This window comes from Bufo bufo, chromosome 11 (genome assembly GCF_905171765.1).
Source record: "Bufo bufo chromosome 11, aBufBuf1.1, whole genome shotgun sequence".
Classification (NCBI taxonomy): domain Eukaryota; kingdom Metazoa; phylum Chordata; class Amphibia; order Anura; family Bufonidae; genus Bufo; species Bufo bufo.
In genome coordinates, this window is record NC_053399.1 from 34,891,240 (window position 1) to 34,915,961 (window position 24,722).

General features: G+C 44.1%; 1 protein-coding gene across 3 annotated transcripts in view; it reads right to left on the bottom strand.

Annotated features, from left to right (window-relative positions):
• Nucleotides 1-335: 335 nt before the first annotated feature.
• LTK (leukocyte receptor tyrosine kinase) overlaps nt 336-24,722 on the bottom strand; it is a 209,805-nt gene continuing 185,418 nt past the window's right edge. For all 3 annotated transcript variants that reach the window (XM_040412272.1, XM_040412271.1, XM_040412270.1), the window contains 11 exons: nt 24,473-24,583; nt 22,571-22,757; nt 19,740-19,830; nt 15,389-15,453; nt 13,962-14,091; nt 12,426-12,523; nt 10,782-10,874; nt 10,087-10,188; nt 9,833-9,967; nt 4,403-4,493; nt 336-2,504 (listed from right to left, as the gene is read on the bottom strand). In XM_040412272.1, the coding sequence (XP_040268206.1) occupies nt 2,118-2,504; nt 4,403-4,493; nt 9,833-9,967; nt 10,087-10,188; nt 10,782-10,874; nt 12,426-12,523; nt 13,962-14,091; nt 15,389-15,453; nt 19,740-19,830; nt 22,571-22,757; nt 24,473-24,583 (1,490 nt within the window). In that variant the 3' untranslated portion in view covers nt 336-2,117. The remainder of the gene's footprint in view (nt 2,505-4,402; nt 4,494-9,832; nt 9,968-10,086; nt 10,189-10,781; nt 10,875-12,425; nt 12,524-13,961; nt 14,092-15,388; nt 15,454-19,739; nt 19,831-22,570; nt 22,758-24,472; nt 24,584-24,722) is intronic.

The window sequence follows — 24,722 nt, forward strand, 5'->3', positions numbered from 1 at the left end:
TTTTTTAGCCATATTATTCTCTATTTCAGCTGCACAGCCAGGTGCATTTCACTCAGAAGCAGGGGATATAATGCTGTGACATCCTTTCCCTTACTTCCCACTATGTTTTTAACAGAAAACTAGGGAGATCTCACACACACACGACTTCTATAATCTTCAAAAGTTGTATAGAAGCAGTTTCTCTTTCAGACTCAGTGGACTGCATCTTAGATCCCTAGTGGCCATTACTTTACAGCTTTTTTTCAGGTGGATGCAGGGAGATTTTTTAAATGAAGTGATTTCAAAATATTTTAGTTACACCATTCTTAATTAAATGGAATGAAACTGTGTGATAGTACAGTGACACTTTAAGCTGAGAAAACCTATCAAGGACCTTCTCCCCAACAGAGACTGGCACCTTATGATATCAAATAAGAACACATTGATCCAAATGTAAAGATATATAACTTTATTGTATTCTTTGCTACAATAGTTCATCCTATCTGTGATCCTCAGTCTATTCCAGGCTACGTACTGCTTTCATAGCTATGTGCCTTGTGTTGATCATCATGGAGGCAGCCATTGTGTGGCTCCCTAGTATCTACCAACCGTAGCTTGTAGAATGAACATTAGTATAACCTATAAAACAGCCAAGTCTCATGTTTGTAGTCGCCATTTAACCTGCAAAGCCTATACCCTGACAAAACTAGAGCAGCAAAAATATTGACATCTATGAAGAGAGAACATAGCATGGATTTCCCCAATCTGCTCTCATTCCCACCAAATTCACTGAGCTCAAAGGAAATACATATGGCAGCTCCAGTATAAAAAGTAGTCCTTCCCGGCTAGTATGGCAGTGATGGGATGAGAGTACAAGCAGAGGAGAGTTTAATTAAGTTATTTAAAAAAATAGCTTTGCCTCTATAAGCGGCAGTGTGGTTGTCGGAGCATTACATAACTGAAGCCCTTTGTCAGAACTTGCATGGACTCCAGAGGTATCATGCTAAATGTTCCTATAAGGATAAAACATTCCTCTACTGCTGTGCAGGTGCAGAGATAATTTGACTCGAAGTGCCTTGCATATCTTACAATGTCTGAAGGTTTGGGCTGCCTTGTCCCATGGGGTGTGTAGTGTCTCTGATCTGACATATACTGTATCCTCGTTGCTGGGAAGCCATTGTTGAATAAGGAATTCAGACTCCATTTCATGACACTGAATGTATGTCCTATACTTGTGTCCTTAGTAGTTAAACATTCTTATGTGTCCTGGGTGACAACAAAATGGCCACCATAAGGGCTCCATTAGGAATTTTCACATAGCTTCCCTAGACTGAATAGAAAATCTGCCTAGTTATGTATGGTTACATCCCGGTCCTGGCCAACATGAGGTAAATTTTATTAAGAACTCTTCTAAAGTCGAGCGACAACCCCCTGTATGGGCTGCAATGGCAGCAATATTGGTTGTCACCTATCTTATCCAGAAATTATTATAACTGAGAAGTAACTTGGCAGAAGAAAACAACCTAAGGACTTAGTTACTGCTGAGATTTCTGAATTTTTAGACAGAAATGTTTGTTGCATGGAAGAAAAGTGCTTGAATCAGAATCTGATTTGTGTTCTACCGGGTATCAACCACTTTTACCACAACTTGTAACCCAATTTTCAAATGTGTTGTCCATCCAATGTTGAGTTGTGATGGGTTTTGAGAATGTTGGTCTTGTGTGAGTGTGAAGCTCTAAAGTCCTATACATCAACCACAAATATAAGGATAAGAAATTGTTCAATTTCACCAGCAGTTTCTGTACAATCAAACCATTCAAATCCCCCCCCCCCAAAAAAATAGGGATAAAAAAATATATACAATATGACTAAGAAGTGCGCTCCAGGTCCAGTCTACTGGCCTACCCTAAAGCCTTCACAACTCTCTTGTACTCTACAAATATAATTCACAGTGTTTACTGGGAATGTCTGAGGTTTCTTTCTGTCCATCCAACATACGTGAAAGTGATTTGAGGGTGCAATGAGTTTTCTTTGGAAATGCTGAAAATTTTGGCTTGTGGAGATAAAGTTCCTACAGTCCCACAGTTCAAACCTGAGTCTTCACATCCCAGCAGGTAAACTAGGGTGTTAAAAGCAAGTCAACAGGTGCTTTCCATTACCCAGGAACCATAAGTTGGGTTCCAAAGATTTTTAGATTTGTTCTTTAGTTTGTGGGACATTTGGGGTTTTGTCTCTGTTGTTACGTTTGGGTTTGGTTGGACCCATGAACCTTCTGGGGTTTCTGTAACACACTGTGCGCTTGGTGGTGTGATGTTCCTTCCCACTAGGTTTTCAACCAGTAACTCCTGAGGAAAATCCCCCAATTTGTTTTCCATGGTCTGTGTGTCCAACAAAGGAGGAAGAGACGTGTTGCCCACCAGTGGCATCATCTCACTACAGCTGCTTGGTCGCATTATTGTACTTCCTTCATCTTCTGGAGGTGGACCGCTTTCTACAGGGAGCTCGGTATTAATGACATCAGGATCCTGAAACAAGGGTTCACAGGTGATTATATTTTAGATTCCAACCCAGAAAATATAACTGCCCAAGAGATTACATAGACACATAAGGCTACTTTCACACTGGCGTTTTGGTTTCCATTTGTGAGATACGTTCAGGGCTCTCACAAGCGGTCCAAAATGGATCCGTTTTGCCCTAATGCATTCTGAATGGAAAAGGATCCGCTCAGAATGCATCAATGTTTGCCTCCGTTCCGTCTCCATTCCGCTTTGGAGGCGGACACCAAAACGCTGCTTGCAGCGTTTTCGTGTCCGTCTGACGAAACTGAGCCAAACGGATCTGTTCTGACACACAATGTAAGTCAATGGGGACGGATCCGTTTTCTATGACACAATCTGGCACAATAGAAAACGTATCCGTCCTCCATTGACTTGCAATGGTGTTCACGACGGATCCGTCTTGGCTATGTTAAAGAAACATAGAAACATAGAATGTGTTGGCAGATAAAAATGATTTGGCCCATCTAGTCTGCCCAGATAATACAAACGGATCTGTTCTAAACAAATGCAGACGCTTGTATTATCTGAACGGATCAGTCTGTGCAGATCCATGATGGATCCGCACCAAACGCGAGTGTGAAAGTAGTCTAATCTGGTAGAAGTGTAAAATATCTTCAAAGTGGTGGCTGGAGGACTCCCAGCGATATGCCCCCATTGTCTGAGATGAGACGATCCCTTTAAGGGTAGGTTCTTTACAGATTATGCTGCAAATTTTCCATCCAGATTTACGAACCAGAAAATCCACAGCCTACTATAGTAGCAGAAAAGTGGATGAGATTTTAATAAATCTGCAGGGGGGAAAAAAAAATCAATGCAGAAATTGACATGTGGTATGTATTTTAAATCTGCAGCATGTCATGAATGTCAATGATGTCTGCATATTTTCAACGTGGATTTCATAATTTGCAATGCATAAGGTGAAATCTGTGACAAAATTCCCATGCAGATTTTGCCATGGATCTGCTGCAAAGTCCGCAACAGAATTTGTGGAATCTGCGACTTTTCCCTGCTCACGCCAGATCTAAAAAAGTGGGCGTGTCGTGGGCGGGCCGGCAGGCCCATCTCATTCATCATTTTCTACTGTTTTAGGCGTAGAAAAAGGTCTAAATTTAAGCCATGTAGGAAGCTGGCTTGCATTTAGACCGGCGCTGGATACGCCAAAGTTATGTAGAGGCCGGCGCCTCTTCATAACTCCGACGGATCCACCGCCAGATATAGGGGTTATTAAGACTGATGTCTAAAACACAGGTCTTAATAAATGATCCTCTTATTCCCTATTAACAGGGAATTTCCTGGTAACAGACTCTCTTTAAAGGGTTTTTCTGTATAGGCCATCAGTATCTGATTAATGGTGGTCCGACACCCAGGACCCCGCCAATCAGCTGTTTGAGAAGGCACCAGCCCTCGCAGTAGCGTACCTGCCTTCTCTCTGCTCACCAAGCACAGCGTCATACATTGTATAGTGGCTGTGCTTGGTGTAGAAGCTCAGCCCTATTCACTTCCATAGAGCTGAGTTTCGCCTAGGCCATGTGCCTGATGTATGGTGGACATCACATGGCCTAGGCCCTAGGCAAAGCTGCGAGAAGGCTGCAGTGCTACTGCGAGTGCCACTGCCTTCTCAAACAGCTGATCAGCGGGGTCCCGGGTGTTGGACCCCCACTGATCGGATAAAAATTTTTGGAAAACCCCTTTAAATATGAAAGCTGGAATCTGATTGGTCACCGTGGGCCACTGTTACACTTTTGCTTTGCACCCGTTTCTTGTCCTTTATGTGTCTATGAGTGGATGTTAGCTTAAGCTTTTGCTTTTCCTCGAAACACATGGCGGAGCTCTTTTTCTGGCAGAGTGGCTGCTTGATGGCATACCTGGGTGCAGTAGATTATTCTCTCCAGGATGGTTGAGAAGTTGGGCCGGTGATCCGGTGTGTGCTGCCAGCACTGTGTCATTATTCGATAGCTGAAATAAGAGGCAAATACAGTAAATGTGCACCAATCAAGCAAATTCTGGTTCTATATATTTTGTTATTTACAACAGCAAGGTGTATGTGCCGTAAATGGTGCAAATTGGATTAAATGCAGTCTGAAAAAATGCTTGTACATGACCTGATCATCTCCCGCCTAGACTACTGTAACATCCTCCTCTGTGGCCTTCCATCTAGCACTCACACCCCTCCAATCTATCCTCAACTCTGCCGCAGGACTAATCCACCTCTTCCCCCCCTCTCTGCCAATGCCTTCACTGGCTCCGCAATGCCCAGAGAATCCAGCACAAAACATTAACTATGACTTACAAGGCCGTCTACAACGTGTCCCCTCCATATATCTGTGACCTGATCTCCTGGTACCTTCCCACACGCAATCTCACATTTTCACAAGACCTCCTTCTCTACTCTCCTTTTATCTGCTCTTCCCAAAATTTCCTCTAAGATTTTTCCCGTGCATTCCCCATACTCTGGAAATCTCTACCCCAACATATCAGACTCGCCTACAGTAGAAACCTTCAAAAGAAACCTAAAAAAAAAACCATCTCTTCAGACAAGCCTACAACCTACAGTAACCCTGCTACCACTACACCGCTGTATGACCAGCTTAGGCTACTTTCACACTAGCGTTCGGAGCGGATCCGATCCTTTAATGCAGACGTTCGCATCCGTTCAGAACGGATCCATCTGCATTAAAACTTAGAAAATTTTCTAAGTATGAAAGTAGCCTGAGCGGATCCGTTCAGACTTTACATTGAAAGTCAATGGGGGACGGATCCGCTTGAAGATTGAGCCATATTGTGTCATCTTCAAGCGGATCCGTCCCCATTGACTTACATTGTAAGTCTGGACGCATCCGCTCGCCTCCGCACGGCCAGCGTTCAGGTGTCCGCTCACTGAGCGGAGCGGAGGCTGAGCGCTGGCAGGCGGATGCATTCTCAGTGGATCCGCCTCCATTGAGAATGCATCAGGGCTGGACGGCTGCGTTCAGGACCGCTCGTGAGCCCCTTCAAACGGAGCTCACGAGCGGACACCCGAACGCTAGTGTGAAAGGAGCCTTAAAGGGATTGTCCGGGATCAAATATATATATATATATATATATATATATATATATATATATATATATATATATTTTTTTTTTTTTAAAGAGTACTCACTATTAACAGCTGATTAAAGTTTCCCCAATATGTTTTTAGGTATTTTCACCACTTCTACAGGGCTCAGACGGTCCCCCACGCATTGTTTACATCTATGTTTATCTTTGCCTAACTTCCTGACGCACTGCCCTGTGGATCCCAGCGCAGCGCGGCATCACATGGTTACAGCTGACTATCATCTCCGCCGTAACTCCGCCCCCCTCATTAATATTCCGCCTCCTTCATTCTTTAGAAAGCGCCATGCCCGGTGATGTCACCGGAGGGGCGTGGCTTAGCACGATGTCTTCCAGCTAAGTCACCGCCCCTCCCTGCGATCTGCATAATTACAGAGGCCAATGATGACGTCACCGAGCCGGAGGGGGCGTGGCTTAGCATAAGGTCTTCCTGCATAGTTACCGCCCCTCTCTGCGATCTGAATAATTACTGAGGCTGATGGTGACGTCACCGGGCTCCCTGCGAATCGGAAGAAGAGGCTTCGCTCTGCAGCAAGGGACCTGGTACGTCACTGTCTATGAGAAAATAGGCACTTCCGGCTGAGAATTTGCGATATGAAAACGGGGCATCAGACATGTGTGGCAAAGGTAGGACAGGCATGTGTGTAATATTTGTGTCACTGTTGTACCCTTAGAACATTGTCCCCAATCCCGGACAACCCCTTTAACCCTCACCTACTGTATCCTTTCCCCTTCCCTTGTAGATTGTAAGCCCTTGCTGGCTGGGTCCTCTTTTGTACCAGTTTGTAACTCATCTTGTTCTAGCCTATTACAATTCTTTTATATTACGGTATGCATGTAATAATAATTGGATCCTCTGATTTGGACAATCACTACTTGCTACAAGGGTCCCTTGACAGTAAGCAGATCACAAAGTATCCCCCTGCTGGGACCCCAAGTGATCAGCTATAATCTGTGGAAAAACCTGGAAGAAAGTGTTCAGTTTCCCAGCAGCGCCACCACAGGAGAAGGTAAGCATTACACAGTGTACTGTACATTGGTAACAATAGGTTGTCTGTGTAATGCAGGATGAGACAGGTCCTCCAGATAGAGAGATACACTCTTTGTAACTGCTTCAACCAGTGGGGTACATAGATAAGTAAGTGCCCCATAGCAAGGATGAAACTAGGCCCCCCACACAGGACAGAAGGGTTTCTGCCTAAACCACTTCCAATGACCATTAGGCCATTTTCCACTGTCTCATTTGCTAAAAGTTGTTCCTTTACCGGGTAGAGTCCTGACTGCTCGGCCGAATAATTTGGGTGCTCGAATACAATTTAATACAATTAAAGTCAATGGGAGACAACCAGGCACCCCCTGCTCAGAAGACAAGAGTATGTCTGGTTCATAAAAAAAGGTTAGAAATTGATGGAAACCCTATCAAAATTGTTTGGCAACAGCATTAAGAGGATAGCTGGATGCGTCTTAGACTCCTATTATGAATGAAATACAATAGACAACCACACAAAGGCTATATGCCAAAAGCCAGGTATGTACAAGCCATCCATCTATCCATGAGACAGGTAACAGCCAGCATACCTTACAATGGCAGCCTCGTGCACTATGAGATATTCCAAACCAGCTCTCATCTGACTAAGAACCAGTAAACCTCAAAGTTATTTGGCATCTGTTGGATGGCTTGGGTGGACCTGCACACCTAGATCAATATCATTAGGTCGACAAAAAGTTTTCCGATTGTCCTAACATAATATTCAATAACCGTTCTATACAGTTTTGTCGTGTAAAAACTCATTTGCATAAACATGGAATTATGGGAAAGACATGTAAATGAGCAGAATCTGCCTTGTTTTTCAGCTGTCATAAGACTATGAAAACCAATAGATGGTGCTATTGAGTTATGAACAGCACCCTCTATTGGATTTACAGTCTTATGACAAGTCTAATATTCTTGTCAGAAGACTATGAAACCAACAGAGGGTGCTGTTCGTTCATAACTCATTAGCGCCCTCTATTGGTTTCATAGTTTTCTGACAAGAATATTAGACTGATTCTTATTACAAGCTTATTAGTGTAGCCTTTTGCATGGAAAATTTGCGATTAGAATATTCGCAATCTACACTAGGATGATATCTGACACTGGGAAAGCTGGGTAATAACTCAGTGATAAAATCTGACACTGGGAAAGCTGGGTAATAACTCGTGATCTACACTGAGTTATTACCCAGCTTTTCTAGTGTCAGATATTATCACTGACTTATGACATAATTATTACATAATATTCGCTATATATTCATTTTTTTGAATATTCATAATATTCTAAAAAACAAATATATAGCAATATAGCGAATAGTATGTAATAATTATGTAGTAAGTCAGTGATAATATCTGACATCCCATTGCCTGATCAGCTCGTCTGCCCCATAGGCTGATTTTAATTAGTGTGAGTATATAGCTTAGCCTGCTCTTCCTCACTTACTGGAAGCCATTTGGCACCAGGACAGGTATAGTGTAGACTCTCATTGCATTCTTTGGTGGCCATTTGGCACCAGGAGAGGTGTGGAGTGGGCTCGGCATGCATGTTGGTACCTGCATTCCTTGGATATAATGGAGGCCATTTTGGCACCATAGATGACAGAAATTAAAGCAGGCCCAGCATGCATGTGGGCCCTAATGATTTTGAGCTAGGTGTGCAGATCCACCCAAGCCATCCAACTCCTGCTAAATAACATTGAGGTTTACTGATTCTCAGTCAGATGAGAGCTGGTTTGGAATATCTCATAGTGCACAAGGCTGCCATTGTCAGGTATGCTGACTGTTATCTGTGTCATGGATAGAATGGGCACATACCTGGCTTTTGGCATATAGCCTTTGTGTGGTTGTCTATTGTATGTCATACATAATAGGAGTCTAAGATGCATCCAGATTTCCCTGTAATGCTGTTTCCAAACCATTTTGATGGGGTATTCATTAATTTCTAACCTTTTATTATGAACCAGACACCCTCTTCTCTTCCGAGCATGGGGTGTTGTCTCCCATTGACTTCTATTATACTCGGGTGCTCGGCCGAGCACACGAATATAGCAATGTGTTCGGGCCAAACACCCAAATACATTGGTGCTCGCTCATCACTAGTTCTGACCCCAGTAGAAGAGGGGATGATCCCAACTGGGCCCCCTCTTGCCCTCGGCCCCATAACAGTCGCATGGTCTGCCGCTATGGTAGTTGTGCCCCTGGCTTCAACTAAGAGATGGATAAAGTAGGGTCCTGAATGAAGGACCCAACTTTATAGTAAGAATTCCCCAATCGGGTATATGATGATGGGTTTTCTAAACTGGATAACCCCTTTAAACTGCAAAGACCAAAGGAGTGTTAGAGACAAGCGATTAAATGGTCTTGTTCAGTCATGAGCAATCATAAAAATGGATACTTAGTTTAATAAGAAAAAATAAACATAATTTTTGGGAATCCAGTGAAAATACTGCATATCCATATAGGGGTCCCATTCAACACCGCATTGCTCCATGTGTTTCTCTAGTGGCAAGATTCGTAGTCAATATGGCTCCAGTTTCAGACTGCATTCACACGACCGCCACATAGCCGTTTTCAGAACAATTAAAGTCCATGGAGCTATTTATATGGCAGTTTTTGTTTTTAACGGTCAGTGAGTAGCGACTATCAGAAAATAGGACATGTCCTATTTTTTGCCTATTTTCACGGCCAGACAGAACCAATTAAAAATCAAGGGTCCCCTCTTTAATGTCCGTTTCGATAGGAGTGCACCTTGCTAAAAACAGGTACATTATGTAAACAAGGGCCTTTCAGGAGTTAAAATAAAAATAAAAAACCCTCGCCACTTGCACGTGAGGGAACCTTTGCACCGCACTAGAAGAGCCAGTGTTCCTGTGCATGCAAGTGGTAAAGGTTTATTTTTTGGTGACAGCAGAATGGGGGACATTAAGGGGGCCATTATTCATACTGGGGGGCACAAAGGGGCCTCTGAAAATTGATCTGTTTTTAATGGCCTTTAGAAACCTATGCAAAATGGACCATTAAAAATGGATAGATGGCCATAAAATGGATGCAAAACGGCCACGAAAAAATGTGTTTCTTTTTTTTTTTAACTGTCTTGTGAATACAGCCTTGGATAACATTACATTATTTAGGCATATGGAAAAGGGGTACAATTTACATATTGAACTCACACTGGTCCAGGACAGTTTTTTGGGGGATCCATGCGTCCACCACTTGTCACAAACTCCAGTACCTCTTGGTTAGTTTTACATGGGTATGGCATGTAACCTAATGAGAAGATCTCCCAAAGCAACACGCCAAATGACCTATGGAAATATAGAACGACGTAAAAGTCCTAAGTCTTAGAATAACTATTTGTATCGTTTTAAACGTTCCTGTCATTGTAATTGTATGAAATGTATCCTTAAAATGTCTGTTATTTTACCATGCATCAGTCCTGGAAGTGAAGATTCCCTCTAGGAAGGCCTCGGGGGGCATCCACTTTACAGGTAACATGGCTCTCCCTCCTTTACGGTAATAGCTAGATCTGAAAAATAGTATAAAATATGTAGCAAGTAAATAAGAACATCTGCATCAAGTAGGGTCAGACTGGGGTTCCTTGGCCCACCAGAGGAAATTATTCTCGGGGTCCAACCTCCATATCATTATTTAAAGTCTATAAGGTTTTGATTCAAAGAAATAGACCGTAGTGGTAATTTATTGTCTTCAGAGTGAGCTCCAAATGTTTTCTTTTCTCTGGACCTTTAGGGCCCACTGTGGTATCAGAGGTTAGGTCTACCAGAGGATCCTGTGGTACTTTGGTGGGCTGGTCCAACGCGGGCAAGAAAACCCACATACTGTACCAGTATAAACCAGTAAAGATAAAATTATTAATGAGGATAAAAACCATCACAGCATCAAGTGGAGAGATCTACCAGATGATCAGTTTCTGAAGACATATTGCTTATTCGCTTGTACCAACAGTGCTATATACATTGCACCTCTGTTAGGTCTCCTATGCTCCTCTGTCTGATGGCAGCAGAAAGAGGTGGAGACACTAAGTTTGAGTATATATAGCTTGTTATGACGGGATTGTCAATTACCACAAGTTATATACAATGAAAATATTGTGGGACTTACCGGTAAATGTCTCGAGCCATTCCAAAGTCACCTATTTTCGCTACACGCCCAGTACCGGAGTAGGTCAAAAGACAATTTCTGGCTGCAATATCCCTAATGGAAAAAGTTTATAATAGAGATAAAAAAAAGTTCCATATTGTACTCGGTTATTAGGTCTTCCTTACATTTCCAATTTATGTTAAAAGTAGGGTCAGAATGGACAATGGCCTCCCTTCCTGCTTGATCTAGGGGCCTCAAACACTCCTGTGTGACCAAAAGTCCTTACCCATCCTAGATTTCTTCCTATTTACTAATCTTAAAGGGGTTATCCCACGATTAATATAAAAATGAAAATCCAATATCATCTAGTACATGACAATCTCTTTCCAAGAAACTTAGAACCAGCCCTGTACCTCTAGAGATCTCCCCATTCATTGCACTGCTAGATTTATTTCATGCTGGCAGCTTAGGGGGGTGCACTTTCTCAGGGGGTGTGTCTTTTCTACAGCAGCTGAAGGATGGAACTGAGCATGTGCGACCACCTCAGTGAGCAGGACAGAGAAATTAGAAAAATTTGTATAGCCAGAGAATAATAAATTATATGTAATTGCATAATTACATGCAATTACAAAAGTATTCAGATCCAGGTGCTGGTTTAAAAAATGCTGAATATTTTTTGTGGGACAACCCCTTTAAGCGACCACAGATCTAGAACCAGGGAGGACATCTCCAATTACAGAAAGATGGCGGGCAGAGTGGCATGATGGCTGCAGGTTTTGGTAGTGCATTTTAGCACCGTATATTACGGCACTGTACAGATTTGCTGTATGATGGTATTATATTGTCACTGTATAGCAGTGTTAAGGTGTATGGTGTTATCGCTGTCTAGCTTTTTGGCTGTTGTATGGTCATTGTATGGCACTGTAGGGGGTGTAAAAGTAGCTCTTGCAACCAAAACGCCCCTCTACCACATAAGCAGACACCGGCATTATAAATGGTACACGGTAGATGATGGACTCTTTTACAGAGTCTGTATTGGACCAAGGAGCTTTGGTTACGCCTACAGTATGAAGGCACTGTTCTGAGTTAGGCCTCGTGCACACAACCGTTGTTTTGGTCCGCATCCGAGCCGCAGTTTTTGTGGCCTGGATGCAGACCCATTCACTCCGTGTGCTGTCCGCATTCGTTGCTCCGTTCCATAGTCCGCAAAAAAAAAATATAACCTGTCCTATTCTTATCCATTTTGCGGATAAGAATAGGCAGTTATATCAATGGCTGTCCGTGCCGTTCTGCGAATTGCGGAACGCACACGGACGCCTTCCGTGTTTTGCGGACTGCAAAACACACAACGGTCGTGTGCATGAGGCCTTAAGCCTTATTCACACATTAGTGTTTTGGTCAGAGATTTCCATCAGTGATTGTGAGCCAAAACCAGGATTGGAGCCTCCACAGACATAAGGTAAGGGAAAGATCCGCACCTAGTTTTGGCTCACAGTCACTGATGGAAATCGCGGACTGTGTGAATAAGGCCTAATTCTCTCATTAAAAGGAGTGAAGCAAAGAAGGAGCCTCCACATACCCCGATTGGGCAATGATCTGTTTTCTATGTTTTTACGGTAAATGTTTGCCACATTATAATGCCCTCTCGTTCTGCTCACTGTGTACCTGTGAATGAAATGGTTCTCCTCTAGGTACTTGCATCCACAGGCAATATCTCTGGCCATATTCAGCAGGTCTGTCATTGCTAAGGAGGAGGGTTGATTCTGAAAAGAGCCAAGAAAAACGGAGGAAATCACAATCCATTTTACTTGACGTGACATTAACAAAATACATTACATGCTCCTTTCTCCTCAGGTGTATTTACATGAGTCTCTTTTTTTTTGCCGCAATTTTCATGAAGAAAATCCGAGATCAGAGATCCGAAGTCGATCTGTTCAAAAACTTTGTTTTAATGCTTTACGGAGACCTGTTTCCATACAGCATTAAAACGTATGTGCTTTGCGGAGGCAAAATCCGTCAAGTCCGAAGTCATGTGACGCTTTGGTGAATAACTTTTGGGCTTTCATTCTACAACACATTTTTAAAACAGGAGCGGATCGAAGCCCGAAGTAATTCACCGAAGTCTCACGTGACTAAGAACTTAAAGGGGTTGTCTCATCTCAGACAATGGGGGCATATCGCTAGGATATGCCCCCATTGTCTTATAGGTGCGGGTCCCACCACTGGCACCTGCACCTATATCGAGAACGGAGCCCCGCAAAGTGGTGGCTGGAGAACTCCAGTCCAGCCACCAGCAAGCTCTGTCCCCATAGAAGTGAATGGGAGCGCACAGCACATGACCGGCCACCGCTCCCATTCACTTCTATGGGCCCGACGGAAATAGCCTAGCCAGTGCTCGCCTATTTTTGGCAGCCCCATAAAAAATTTATGGAGGGCGGCTGCGTATGCACAGTGCGACCTCCACCACTTTCGGGGCTCCGCTCTCGATATAGGTATGGGTCCCAGCGGTGGGATCTGCACCTAGCGATATGCCTTCATTGTCTGAGAGGAGAATACCTCTTTAACAAATTTTGCCTCCGCGAAGCACATACATGTTAAAGTATTTGAATAAAACTACTTTGGATCTATGATCCGAAGCTCGATTCGCTCAAGACTAATTATAACCTTAACACTTTTGTAAAATAAAAATGTTTTATTGAGATTATGAAAACTGGGGCACAAAACATGACAACTGGCTCATGTAACTATACTTTCTGAAGAGGTATCCATGTGGTATTTGGTTCTGCAGGGGCAGTATTTTGTGCTGCACTACAGTATTTGGTTCTGCAGGGGCGGTATTTGGTTCTGCAGGGGTGGTATTTTTTGCTGCACTATGGTATTGCTGGTCCCGCCTACTTCTGTTGTCCCTGCCTACATGTGGCTTGTGTTGCCTCACATTCTGTCAATATGGAGTCGTCTACAACATGGGGCCACTTGTAGGTTTTTACCAAGACCATGTTAAGTTCCCAGTCCGCCCCTTTTAATGCCCACTCTTGGGATTCTGCAATCTCCCCCTGCCACCCCATACATCTCTTGCGGAGTCAGATACTGTGTTGGGTACGTATAAAAGGTTGTACGCTGTCCAGATTTCTTAGTATTTTCCCCAGATATTCCTTCCCATACATGAGGTGCATTATCCAAATATGATTGCACTGAACTCACCACCAATGGCCGGTTCTGCCTGAGGAAGGTTTTCATATCTCCTCCAGACATAAGCTCGAGTAGGATGAAGCGGGGCAGGGTCTGTAGACTTACTCCAATACAACGCACGATATTCTGGTGACTGAACTTACTGTGGTGCAGATAAGAGGGAAAACAATTAATATTTGGTGTATTATACAGGACATATCAGTAAGAGACACTTCATTTATCAAACTGGTGCAAAGGAAAACTGCCTTAGTTGCCCATAGCAACCATTCAGATTAATGCTTTCATTTTCCATAGGAGCTCTGGAAAATGAAAGGTGGAATCTGATTGGTTGCTATGGGCAACTAAGCCAGTTTGGATAAATCGTCCCTAAATATTAGACTAATCTTAAAGGGGTTATCCAAAGTATAAAACATGCCTCCTCATACCTGTTATACTTATACCCCGCTCCCCGGGACCCTCGTCGCTCCTGATCCCCGCACGACCGCCGCTGCATCCGGCCCTCACGCGGATCAAAACATCTGGCATCGCGGGTGACACTAGGGAAGCTTGTCCCCGTTGCGGCTCCCCCCGTCGCCGGATGTTTTGATCAGAGCAATGGGGAGGTGCCGCACAGCCATAAACCATGCAGTCCTAAAATTTTATTGGATCCTACCACGGCTCACATGGCTGCGTGGTACTCGGCCACAACGCACGGGCATACCCTTAGGCTATGTTCACACAGCGGATGTTTCCCATGTATTTCAGTGCAGCGAAAATCACGTGGCATCCACACTAAAACTGCCTCCTGTTGTTTTCAATTGGAGTAGACGCCACCATTCGTGCGGCTGAGGATTATTTACGTGTAGTTTTCCAGACCGTCCATATTTGGGGCTGTTTCTGCGCAGATACCAATGGAAACTACAGCAGGCTAAACAGTGAGCCAGTGGGGCTTACCCGCGAGCCCGTCTGCACCACTGAAATTGTCAAAATCCACAAAATCCACTTTGGAAACATAGGGTGAGATTTATCAAGACTGGCGCTTCTCGTAAAAAATCCGAGAAATGCCAAAAACATAGTTTGTGACTTTTTACCACCACTTTCCAGGTGCAAAGGAGATGATAAACCTCCCATAGTCTTATGATCAATATCTGCAATAATTTACATAATCAAACTACAGTAAACGTTTTATCATGAGTGGCGTTATGCAGTTAGACACTAGGTGGCGCTCAACATCCACTATAAATCCAAGTTCGCGAGCGGAAAGTCTGGTAGAAGTGGTTTAGTTGCCTGCAATAAACCGTATTCTCAATGCAGCACATGACCTAATATACCGTATTCACCATCTCGGCCCTAAAGCTGTGCCTGTCCTATTACAGCTGCCATAACCAAATGAAGGAAGTCGCACATCCTGACCGCCAGGAAGGTTACCGTGTCCATAATTCAACAGCGTCATCAGTTACCTGATTATAAGTGCCTCCATAAGAAAGTCCATTTCATCCTGCTCAGAGCAGATTTCTGGCAGAGTCTACAAGGAGAAGACATGACATTACAGAAAGCATAAACCCATGCGTAATACAATACATAACCTGCAGTCCTATATAATATATATATATATAGCAAAATCATTGGTTAACCTCGGATTAATCAGGTTAATTGCAAAGTTGCATCTGTCAGCAGATTTGTATCTATGACACTGTCTGACCTGTTACATGTGCGCTTGGCAGCTGAAGACATCTGTGTTGGTCCCATGTTCATATGTGCCCGCATTAGTGAGAAAAATCATGTTTTAATATATGCAAATGAGCCTCTACGAGCAACGGGGAATAGGTTTGCCACCTTTCCAAACAAGCCACACCCCAATGGGGCCACGGCTTAACACAGGGTGTTAAGTCGCTATTTCATAATGTGGCTCCCAGTATTAATAATGCCCCTATTAGTCCCCCTCATTAATATTAATGCCTCCATTAATGCCCCCCCCCCCCCAGAATTACTTATGCCCCCATTAGCACTCCCTAGAATAAATGCCCCTATTAGCGCCCCCAGCTATAGTAATGCCCCTATTAGTGGCCCCCTGAATTAATATGACCCCATTAGTTCCACCAGTAATATTAATTCCCCAATTAGTGCCCCTAGAATTAATAATGCCCCCATTAGCTCCCCCCAGAATTAATAATGCCCGCATTAGTGCCCCCAGTAATAGTAATGCCTCCATTAGTGCCCCCCAGAATTAATAATGCCCCCCTTAGTGCCCTTCAGTAATATCAATGCCCCACTTAGTGCCCCCTAGAATTAATAGTGCCCCCCTAAAGGCTCTGCTTTCTCTGCAGCAGCCCCGCCCTCTGCACTTTGACAGGGCCTGGCAGTAAAAACGTCATCACACCTGGTCCTGTCAATCAAAGTGCAGAGGGTGCAGCAGTTGCAGAGAGAGCAGAGCCTCTAGGTGTAACGGTAACGCCCCCGTTGGACCTAGAGGCTCATTTGCATATATTAAAACATCCTTTTTCTCAGCAATGCGGGCACATATGAACATGGGACCAACACAGATGCCTTCAGCTGCCAAGCGCACATGTAACGGGTCAGCCAGTGTCATAGGTACAAAACTGCTGACAGATGCCCTTTAAACAATGGTCTCCTGTGAAAAAACTAAACCTTCCTTGACCGGAGGGGGCACTGTATGGCCTACACATTTACACCTATCACTTTTGACCAGAGGGTCCTTTTAATGTCTTTTGATAAATTCGATGCTATATAAATATATCACAACTATCTGTATGAATCGGTATAATAATGTTTCTGTAGTCGGCTGAATGCGTCTTTTTTTCTTTTTTTTTCTTTAGTTATCATTATCCCTATACCGATAACCTTTAGAGTATGTCCCCACGTTACAGGGTTTCTGTTGAAAATCTGCAGTAAAAAAAAAAACTTTTTTTAATGAAAAAATGTTGCTGCTTTGGCACAGATTTCACACTTTGCATTAGGAATCTGCAATAAAAATCTGCAGCGTTAATTGACATCCTGCCGAGTTCAGGTCCGCACCGCAGGTCTGTTTCTGCTGTGTATTTTTTTTTTTCTGCGACTTATGGATGAGAATGGAGAAAAACTCCTTTATTTTGCTGGTGCTGTACCATGCTGCGGATCTGCCGCAAGAAAATCCACTATAGCGAGTCCGCAGCTAATCACTCACACGTGGAGATAGCATTAGGGTGAATTCACATGTGGCTGTGACTTGCCGCAAATTTGCAGTGGATTTTTTGCAAATAAAATAATGTACGGTACAGGGCACGCAGATGAGATTTTCTGCACCGAAAAAATGAGCATGCTGCCAATTTTCAACTCCCCAGCATCCTCGCACTGTTGCGAAAAGATTTTCACTGCAGATTTCCCTACGTCCAGTGTCATAGGAGTGAAATTCACAGATTTTCACATGCACATTTTTGCTGTGGATCTGCAGCAGAAAGTTTCCACCATGTGTGGACATGCCCTTAGTGGTAGTGTGCAGGGTTCCCTCTCTGTAAGGACTCTTGCACACGGCCGTTGTTCGGCTGTACCATGCATTGGGCGTGCCCAGGCACCACCCGTGTGGCTACAGCGACTGATCCAGACCCGTTCAACTTGAATGGGTCCCTGATCTGTCCACACTGAAAAAAATAGAACAAGTTCTATTTTTTTTTTGCGGTGCGGAGGTACAGACAGAAGTGAATGGAACCGCATCAATGACGCGGTGAGCACACGGCCAGTGCCCGCATATTGCGGACCCTCTGTTTGCGGGACGCAATACGGGCCATGGCCGGCAATGGACGTGTGCATGAGGCCTTAGAAATGCATTGTACCTCTTCATTTTCACCTCCGCTGTGAAATCCAGCAAGCTGTGGCGGCAGAGGAACAGCCCGCCACAGTCTACGGTGTCAGGCACATTGACTACAATGAGACCTGATGGGGATCCGGCCGCGTTCCTGCATGCACAACTTTTTGTCCGGCCGGAAGCCAGCATTATGCCAGAAAGCGTCCGGATTCCATTGTAGACAATTGGGATCCGGCAGTTCCTGGCATTATCCGGTAGACTACGGCAGGCTGTTTCTCTGCCAGAACAGCCTGCCGGAATTTAAAATGCTGATGTGAACATAGCATCAGCAAACTAGGGGACAGGGAATTGGCTCATGGGTCAAAGAAAAGGCATGTAGGAGGGGGAAGGGAACAGGGGACAAATACCAGGCCCTTATGTCCTAGCTGGCAAATCTTGACCTCACAGGGGGGTGCCCAGTTTTATCTTTGCTACGTGACCTCTCTCTCTGCTGGTCGGAGCCACGTCCACAAACATCTTAGCATCTTGAGTGGGCAGAACTGCTCTGCCTTAATAACCGCTGTGGCCTTTTGGGTGGGGTGGCTGGAAATCACGTTTCCTACATTTGCAGAACGCACATCCTAACCCAATTTGCTCTTGAGCAAAACCATATCCCGGTCCTGCTAGTAGGAAACAAGCTTTGATGGTCATTACTGAACTGTAGCTGTTTATCTGCAGCATTGGAGCTGCTGGCAGACTGTCCCGTTAAGTGACCTTTTGTATAATGGGGATATTTGTTCTGCACAGGACAATAAGAGTCACAAGAAAATAGCTGGACTGGAAGGGGACATGGCTAGGCCATGTTTTTAAAGATCCCCCCAATGATCTCATCTAGAAGACACAAAGGCTGACAAACCATGAGTTTTCCATCTAGTCTGGATGTAAAATGCTATAAAATACTCTGTACTGTATACAGATGATGGTATCGGCAATCTTCACATCTGTATATTTATGTCTGCTGGATGTGGACCAATTTCAAATAATTCTGTCCCTGAATTTTTAAAGGGGCTTTCACGTGTTTTATACTGATGACCGATTCTCGGGATACATCGTCGGTATATGATAAGTTGGGGTCTGACTCCCAGCACCCTCACCTATCAACTGCCTGAAGAGGCAGCAGCGCTCAGACCTTCTCTCTGGTTACCCTACACCAGTGACATCACGTTCATCAGTCACATGGCCATGGACGGCGCTGTGCTTGGTAAGCTGCGAGGAGGCCAGCTCTACCGAATGTCAAAACCCCTTGGAATACTGCTCAGAGATTTCAACTACTGGAAATCTGTTGTTGTGCTATGCACTGCTATGGGAGTTACGGAAACAGCTTAGCACAGCCCGCTCGGCTGTTTCCGTAATACTGTCCACCCCTGGCCAATCTCGGCCATGATCGCAGCCCTTAAGACATGCAGTCAGCAGATGACCACCCGTGGCCACTGAGGCTGTAAGGTGGTGTTCACATAGGGACAGATATGCTGAGTATTTTGCATCTGGATGTGCGGGTGGAAGATCTGCAGTCTATTACAGTAGTAGTGAAGTATATAAGATTTTAAGTAATGTCATCCGTATGCTGCAGGAACAGATGTGAGCGTATATATAGACATGTGGTACAGATTGGAATATGCACTTAAATTGCAATGCAGAGGGTGAAATCTACAAAGAATCCACATGTAAAACATAGAAAAGGTACATAAAAAGGGTACGAATAGCAGAACAACCCCAAACGGAATGTTTGAAAATAAAATAATCTTTATTAGGTAGTATAATCAAATACATAAAATAATAGTTCCGAGTCCTAGAGCTATTATCATTTTATGTTAAATATATAACTTAATAAAGATTATCTATTTTTCAAAAATTTCCCTTGTGGGTGTTCTGACCATAGCCCATCTAGGTTATTTTTTCAAGTCTATTTAACCCTGTCGTTTGGTGTACAGAGATGTATACTATAATATAATACATTGATTAGTACTGACCTTGATAGCTACTTGCAGAGGATTGGGGTCTCCAGAAATGCCAACCACTAGCCCCTCATAAACTTCACCAAAGGCACCGTGACCAAGGGCTCTAGAGTGCAGAAAAAGAAGGTATTGTATCTGACCTTTTTAAAGAGGTATTCTAAACAGACATTTAGGGCACTGGATGATGCCCCCTGTAAAGCTGGTAATACACATTAGACAGCTGTTGGCAGAACAATTGTTTGGCCAATAGCTATCTCTCCTGATTCTGCCATACTCGGTCAAGCATGCATATGTAGTCATAGGGGAGAGGGGAAAAGCAGCTTGGCTGAGCATGCATATGTAGTCATAGGGGAGAGGGGTAAAGCAGCTAGGCTGAGCATGCATATGTAGTCATAGGGGAGAGGGGAAAAAGCAGCATGGCTGAGCATGCATATGTAGTCATAGGGGAGAGGGGAAAAAGCAGCATGGCTGAGCATGCAAATGTAGTCATAGGGGAGAGGGGAAAAAGCAGCTTGGCTGAGCATACATATGTAGTCATAGGGGAGAGGGGAAAAAGCAGCATGGCTGAGCATGCAAATGTAGTCATAGGGGAGAGGGGAAAAAGCAGCATGGCTGAGCATGCAAATGTAGTCATAGGGGAGAGGGGTAAAGCAGCTTGGCTGAGCATGCAAATGTAGTCATAGGGGAGAGGGGAAAAACAGCTTGGCTGAGCATGCAAATGTAGTAATAGGGGAGAGGGGAAAAAGCAGCTTGGCTGAGCATGCAAATGTAGTCATAGGGGAGAGGGGAAAAAGCAGCTTGAGTGAGCATGCAAATGTAGTCATAGGGGAGAGGGGAAAAAGCAGCTTGAGTGAGCATGCAAATGTAGTCATAGGGGAGAGGGGGAAAAAGCAGCTTGGCTGAGCATGCAAATGTAGTCATAAGGGAGAGGGGAAAAAGCAGCTTGGCTGAGCATGCATATGTAGTCATAGGGGAGAGGGGAAAAAGCAGCTTGGCTGAGCATGCAAATGTAGTCATAGGGGAGAGGGGAAAAAGCAGCTTGGCTGAGCGGTACTGACCAAATGTGTGAAAGAGGCCTAAGGGATCATGCACACGGCCATATGTATTTGTGTGCATTCCGTATTTTGCGGAACGGAACACCTGGCCCCTAGTAGAATAGTACTATCCTTGTCCGGAAATGCAGACATATTTTTTGGAGGAGGTTTTTTGGAGCAGGTAATTCTGCTTCAAGACCTAATATTACAGGGGGTTGTCTCACTTCAGCAAATATAATTTATCATGTAGAGAAAGGTAATACAAGGCACTTACTAATGTATTGTGATTGTCCATATTGCCTCCTTTGCTGGCTGGATTCATTTTTCCATCACATTATACACTGCTCGTTTCCATGGTTATGACCACCCTGCAATCCATCAGTGGTGGTCGTGCTTCCACACCATAGAAAAAAAGCACCAGTCTATTTGCGGTCCCATGTGTAACATCCCGGAGAATGTTACTAAACTCTTTCTCCCCGCTACAACATGTTAGGTGTATGTGTATTGTCATCTGGTGTAATCTACCATTGCATTCTTAATTATATGTATTTTCTAGGCCTGTTTTATATATTATGCTGTAATTTCCATGTACACCAGCAGATGGCCGCAATTTATTCAGCAGGTCTTAATTCAGTTTAGTGTTTCTTGACTGGAATAGTACATTCCAGTCTAGCTCCCCCCTCTTTGAGCAGAAGTGGGCTGGCCCATGTCCTGTCTCATGGGGACGAAGGAAAGTTCTAGTTAGTGTGCCAACCACCCCAGCTAGGGGAAGGCTGTGTTGGTAGGAGCTCCCAGTTTTAGGGATCCCAGACCAGGATCTGTCTCGGCTGAGACCAAAGATCACCCTTCCCAGACTGAGCTTTCAGCCTCAGTGCTCGTGCCAAGCAAGCAGCACCTCCAGAACTACAGATCTCCAGGACGAAACATTCCCTGCGAGCAGAACTGTGAGTAACTATCCAGAGACCAGGAGAAGCCAAATTCCTCCTCAGCTAGTCAGGCCCACACCAAGCAGAAGATAGAGCAGAAGACAGATTCCTGCCATATTCTCCAGGCATATAGTATAGAAGCAGAAGAGATATTGATCCCTGCCATACATTGCCAGAAACCTGCTGGGACCTAAAGACTAATGCTGTATCTCATACGGATTTATGCTGCAACCAGTAAAGACAAGTTGAATTATATTCTAAGTCTGGATCTCATTCATTACTATCAAGTTCCTCAATTACTCCTACTAGCAACACTCATTTTATTGCAAGTGAGCCAGGATCCAGGAGTCCAGCTGTACCAAGGTAGGAGACACCGTTGACATTACACAGAGACACTATCCCCACTCTGGCATTCCTCACCTGGTATGTGAGTTGTAACATCTTAAAGGTCCCTGCAACAGTATCCTCGGCAAGCTGCAATTGGCGTCACGAACAAACCATAGACTTTAATACATCTATCCTGACCCACTACATAATTGGCCACCGTACCACGGTCCTGCTCATTGCACATGGTCCCAGCCACCAGAGAAACTGCCGCTTTTTCCTATAGTGTGCAAGCACGACCACCTCTGATGGATTGCAGAGTGGTCAAAACCCCTGGATATAAGCAGTGAATAATGTGATGGAAAAATGAATCCAGCCAGCAAAGGAGGCAATATGGACAATCACAATACATTAGTAAGTGCCTTGTATTCACTTTCTCTACATGATAAATGCCATATGCTGAAGTGAGACAACAACCCCTTTAACATAGACTTTCCATCCTGAACTATATAAAAGTGACTCATGTCTGATTGATTACTGTTTTCATGCAGTCCTGCAGTACCTGAGCAAGGTGATATTTTTCCGGGGAACTTCCTTCAGTTCACTTAAACCAGCTCCTTTCCCAGCGAAGCAATAGTTGGGGTTGTAGTCGGTCATGATAATGGAGCTCCGGATCTTACTTAGTTTATACTCGGTGCTCTGAAGTCTCACCCGGGCTCCCTCCAGCTGCTTCTTCTTCCGGTGGTAAACTGAGAGACGAGAGGACAGCAAAGAGACCAGTTTAACATAATGCAAAATTACATACTCCTTTAACCCCTTAAGGACCCATGACGTACATTAAGTCCCGCAAAGAAATGACGTACATGTACGTCATGTGTCCTTAAGGGGTTAAAAAAAAAAAGTTAAAAAAGCCAGATACCCACATCCGCAGCAGCTGAGGAGTCAAAATTAAATTATCAAAGGGGTTGTCCAGCATTTTAATATTGATGGCCTATTTGCTTTTCTTTTGCTTCCAAGATGTGTTAAAAAGATTTGGATGTTGAAGGGGTTTTCTGGGATAGGTCATCGCTATCAGATCATGGTCGGAAGGGCCTGCTGCGCTCAGCCTCCTACGTCTATCAGTCACATGACCTTTGTGCAGCTAAGTCCCATTCATGGGAACGGGACTGAGCTGCAATACCAAGCACGGCCAGTATACTATGTCCGGCGCTCCTTCAAACAGCTGTTGGTGGTGGCAGGATTCAGACCCCCACCGATCAGATATTGATGATGACTTATCCTACATCCCGATAAACCCCTTTAAGGCGGGGTCAGGAATTGTATTGGTAGTACAGACTTCCTAATATCAGTACAATGACGGAAAATACAATCACAATGAGCGTTGGAAGTTCGGATCAATGATTTTTCATATGCTGACGCCTCATCTCCCATACACAAATAGACTTCCACTCTCTCCTGATAATGACTGTGCACTAAGCTCCTCGACGCCAAAGACCTTGATATATTGGCTTTCTGTGTTCCCCCGCTGATCGTTCCTCCTGACATCTTGTCTGGAAGTCTCATAGTATAGATCCCAAGCATTGCTTTTATTCATTGCTGAATTGAAATGTAGCCTGGGTGGCAATGAGATCAATCCTTCGTGTCCCTCAAGGCCAAAAAATCAATACAGCATCAGTGCTCATAATTAAGGACAATGTATTTGTAAGTAGATGATCGGTCTTTTTAGAATCAACGTACACGCAATGTGTGACTCCAATGTGTGCCAACGCTGCGCCCAAAGCAGTGAACGCTGGGATCTTTTTTTTTATGGGTGAATTAAAACTTTGACAACCTGAAATTCCAAATCATCAGCAATAGTCAAACCTCTCAAAAAAAAAAAAAAATGTAATACACAATACGTCTACAGAATTGCTAATTTTTTAAAGGGCATCTATTAGAAGATTTGCACCTATTAAACTTACTGACCTGTTACATGTGCACTTGGCAGCTGAAGGCATCTGTGTTGGTCCCATGTCCATATGTGCCCGCATTGCTGAGAAAAATGATGTTTTATTATATGCAAATGAGCCTCTAGGAGCAACGGGGGTGTTACCATTACACCTAGAGGCTGTGCTCTCTCTGCAGCTGCTCTTTGATTGACAGGGCCAGACAGTGATCACTTACACTGGTAAGTGCCTGGTCCTGTGAATCAAAGTGCAGAGAGTGCGTCAGTTGCAGAGAGAGCAGAGCCTCTAGGTGTAACAGTAACGCCCCCATTGCTCCTAGAGGCTCATTTGCATATATTAAAACTTAATTTTTCTCAGCAATGCGGGCACATATGAACATGGGACCAACACAGATGTCTTCAGCTGCCAAGTGCACATGTAACAGGTCAGCCAGTGTCATAGGTACAAATCGGCTGACAGATGTCCCTTTAATCCTAAACAATGTTGAACTGAAAACTGCTTTGTGATTGTATACATACCAAAGGACAGGCTTCCACAGGCAAAGATCACCCCAAGAATCACTGTTGCAATAAGAACGGCAAGAATGAGTGGGAGTGAGAGCTGTCTCTCTGCAATGGGTCCTTTGGGTCCTAAAAAAAAAAAAAGACCAATTACCTTTAAGCTCCATTACAGAACTGGTGGTCATGCATTTCCATGCCTTCGCGATAAACCATCTTTGATATAAGGAAATGAGTGGATTCAGGGGTGGACTGGTCATAGACCCTACAG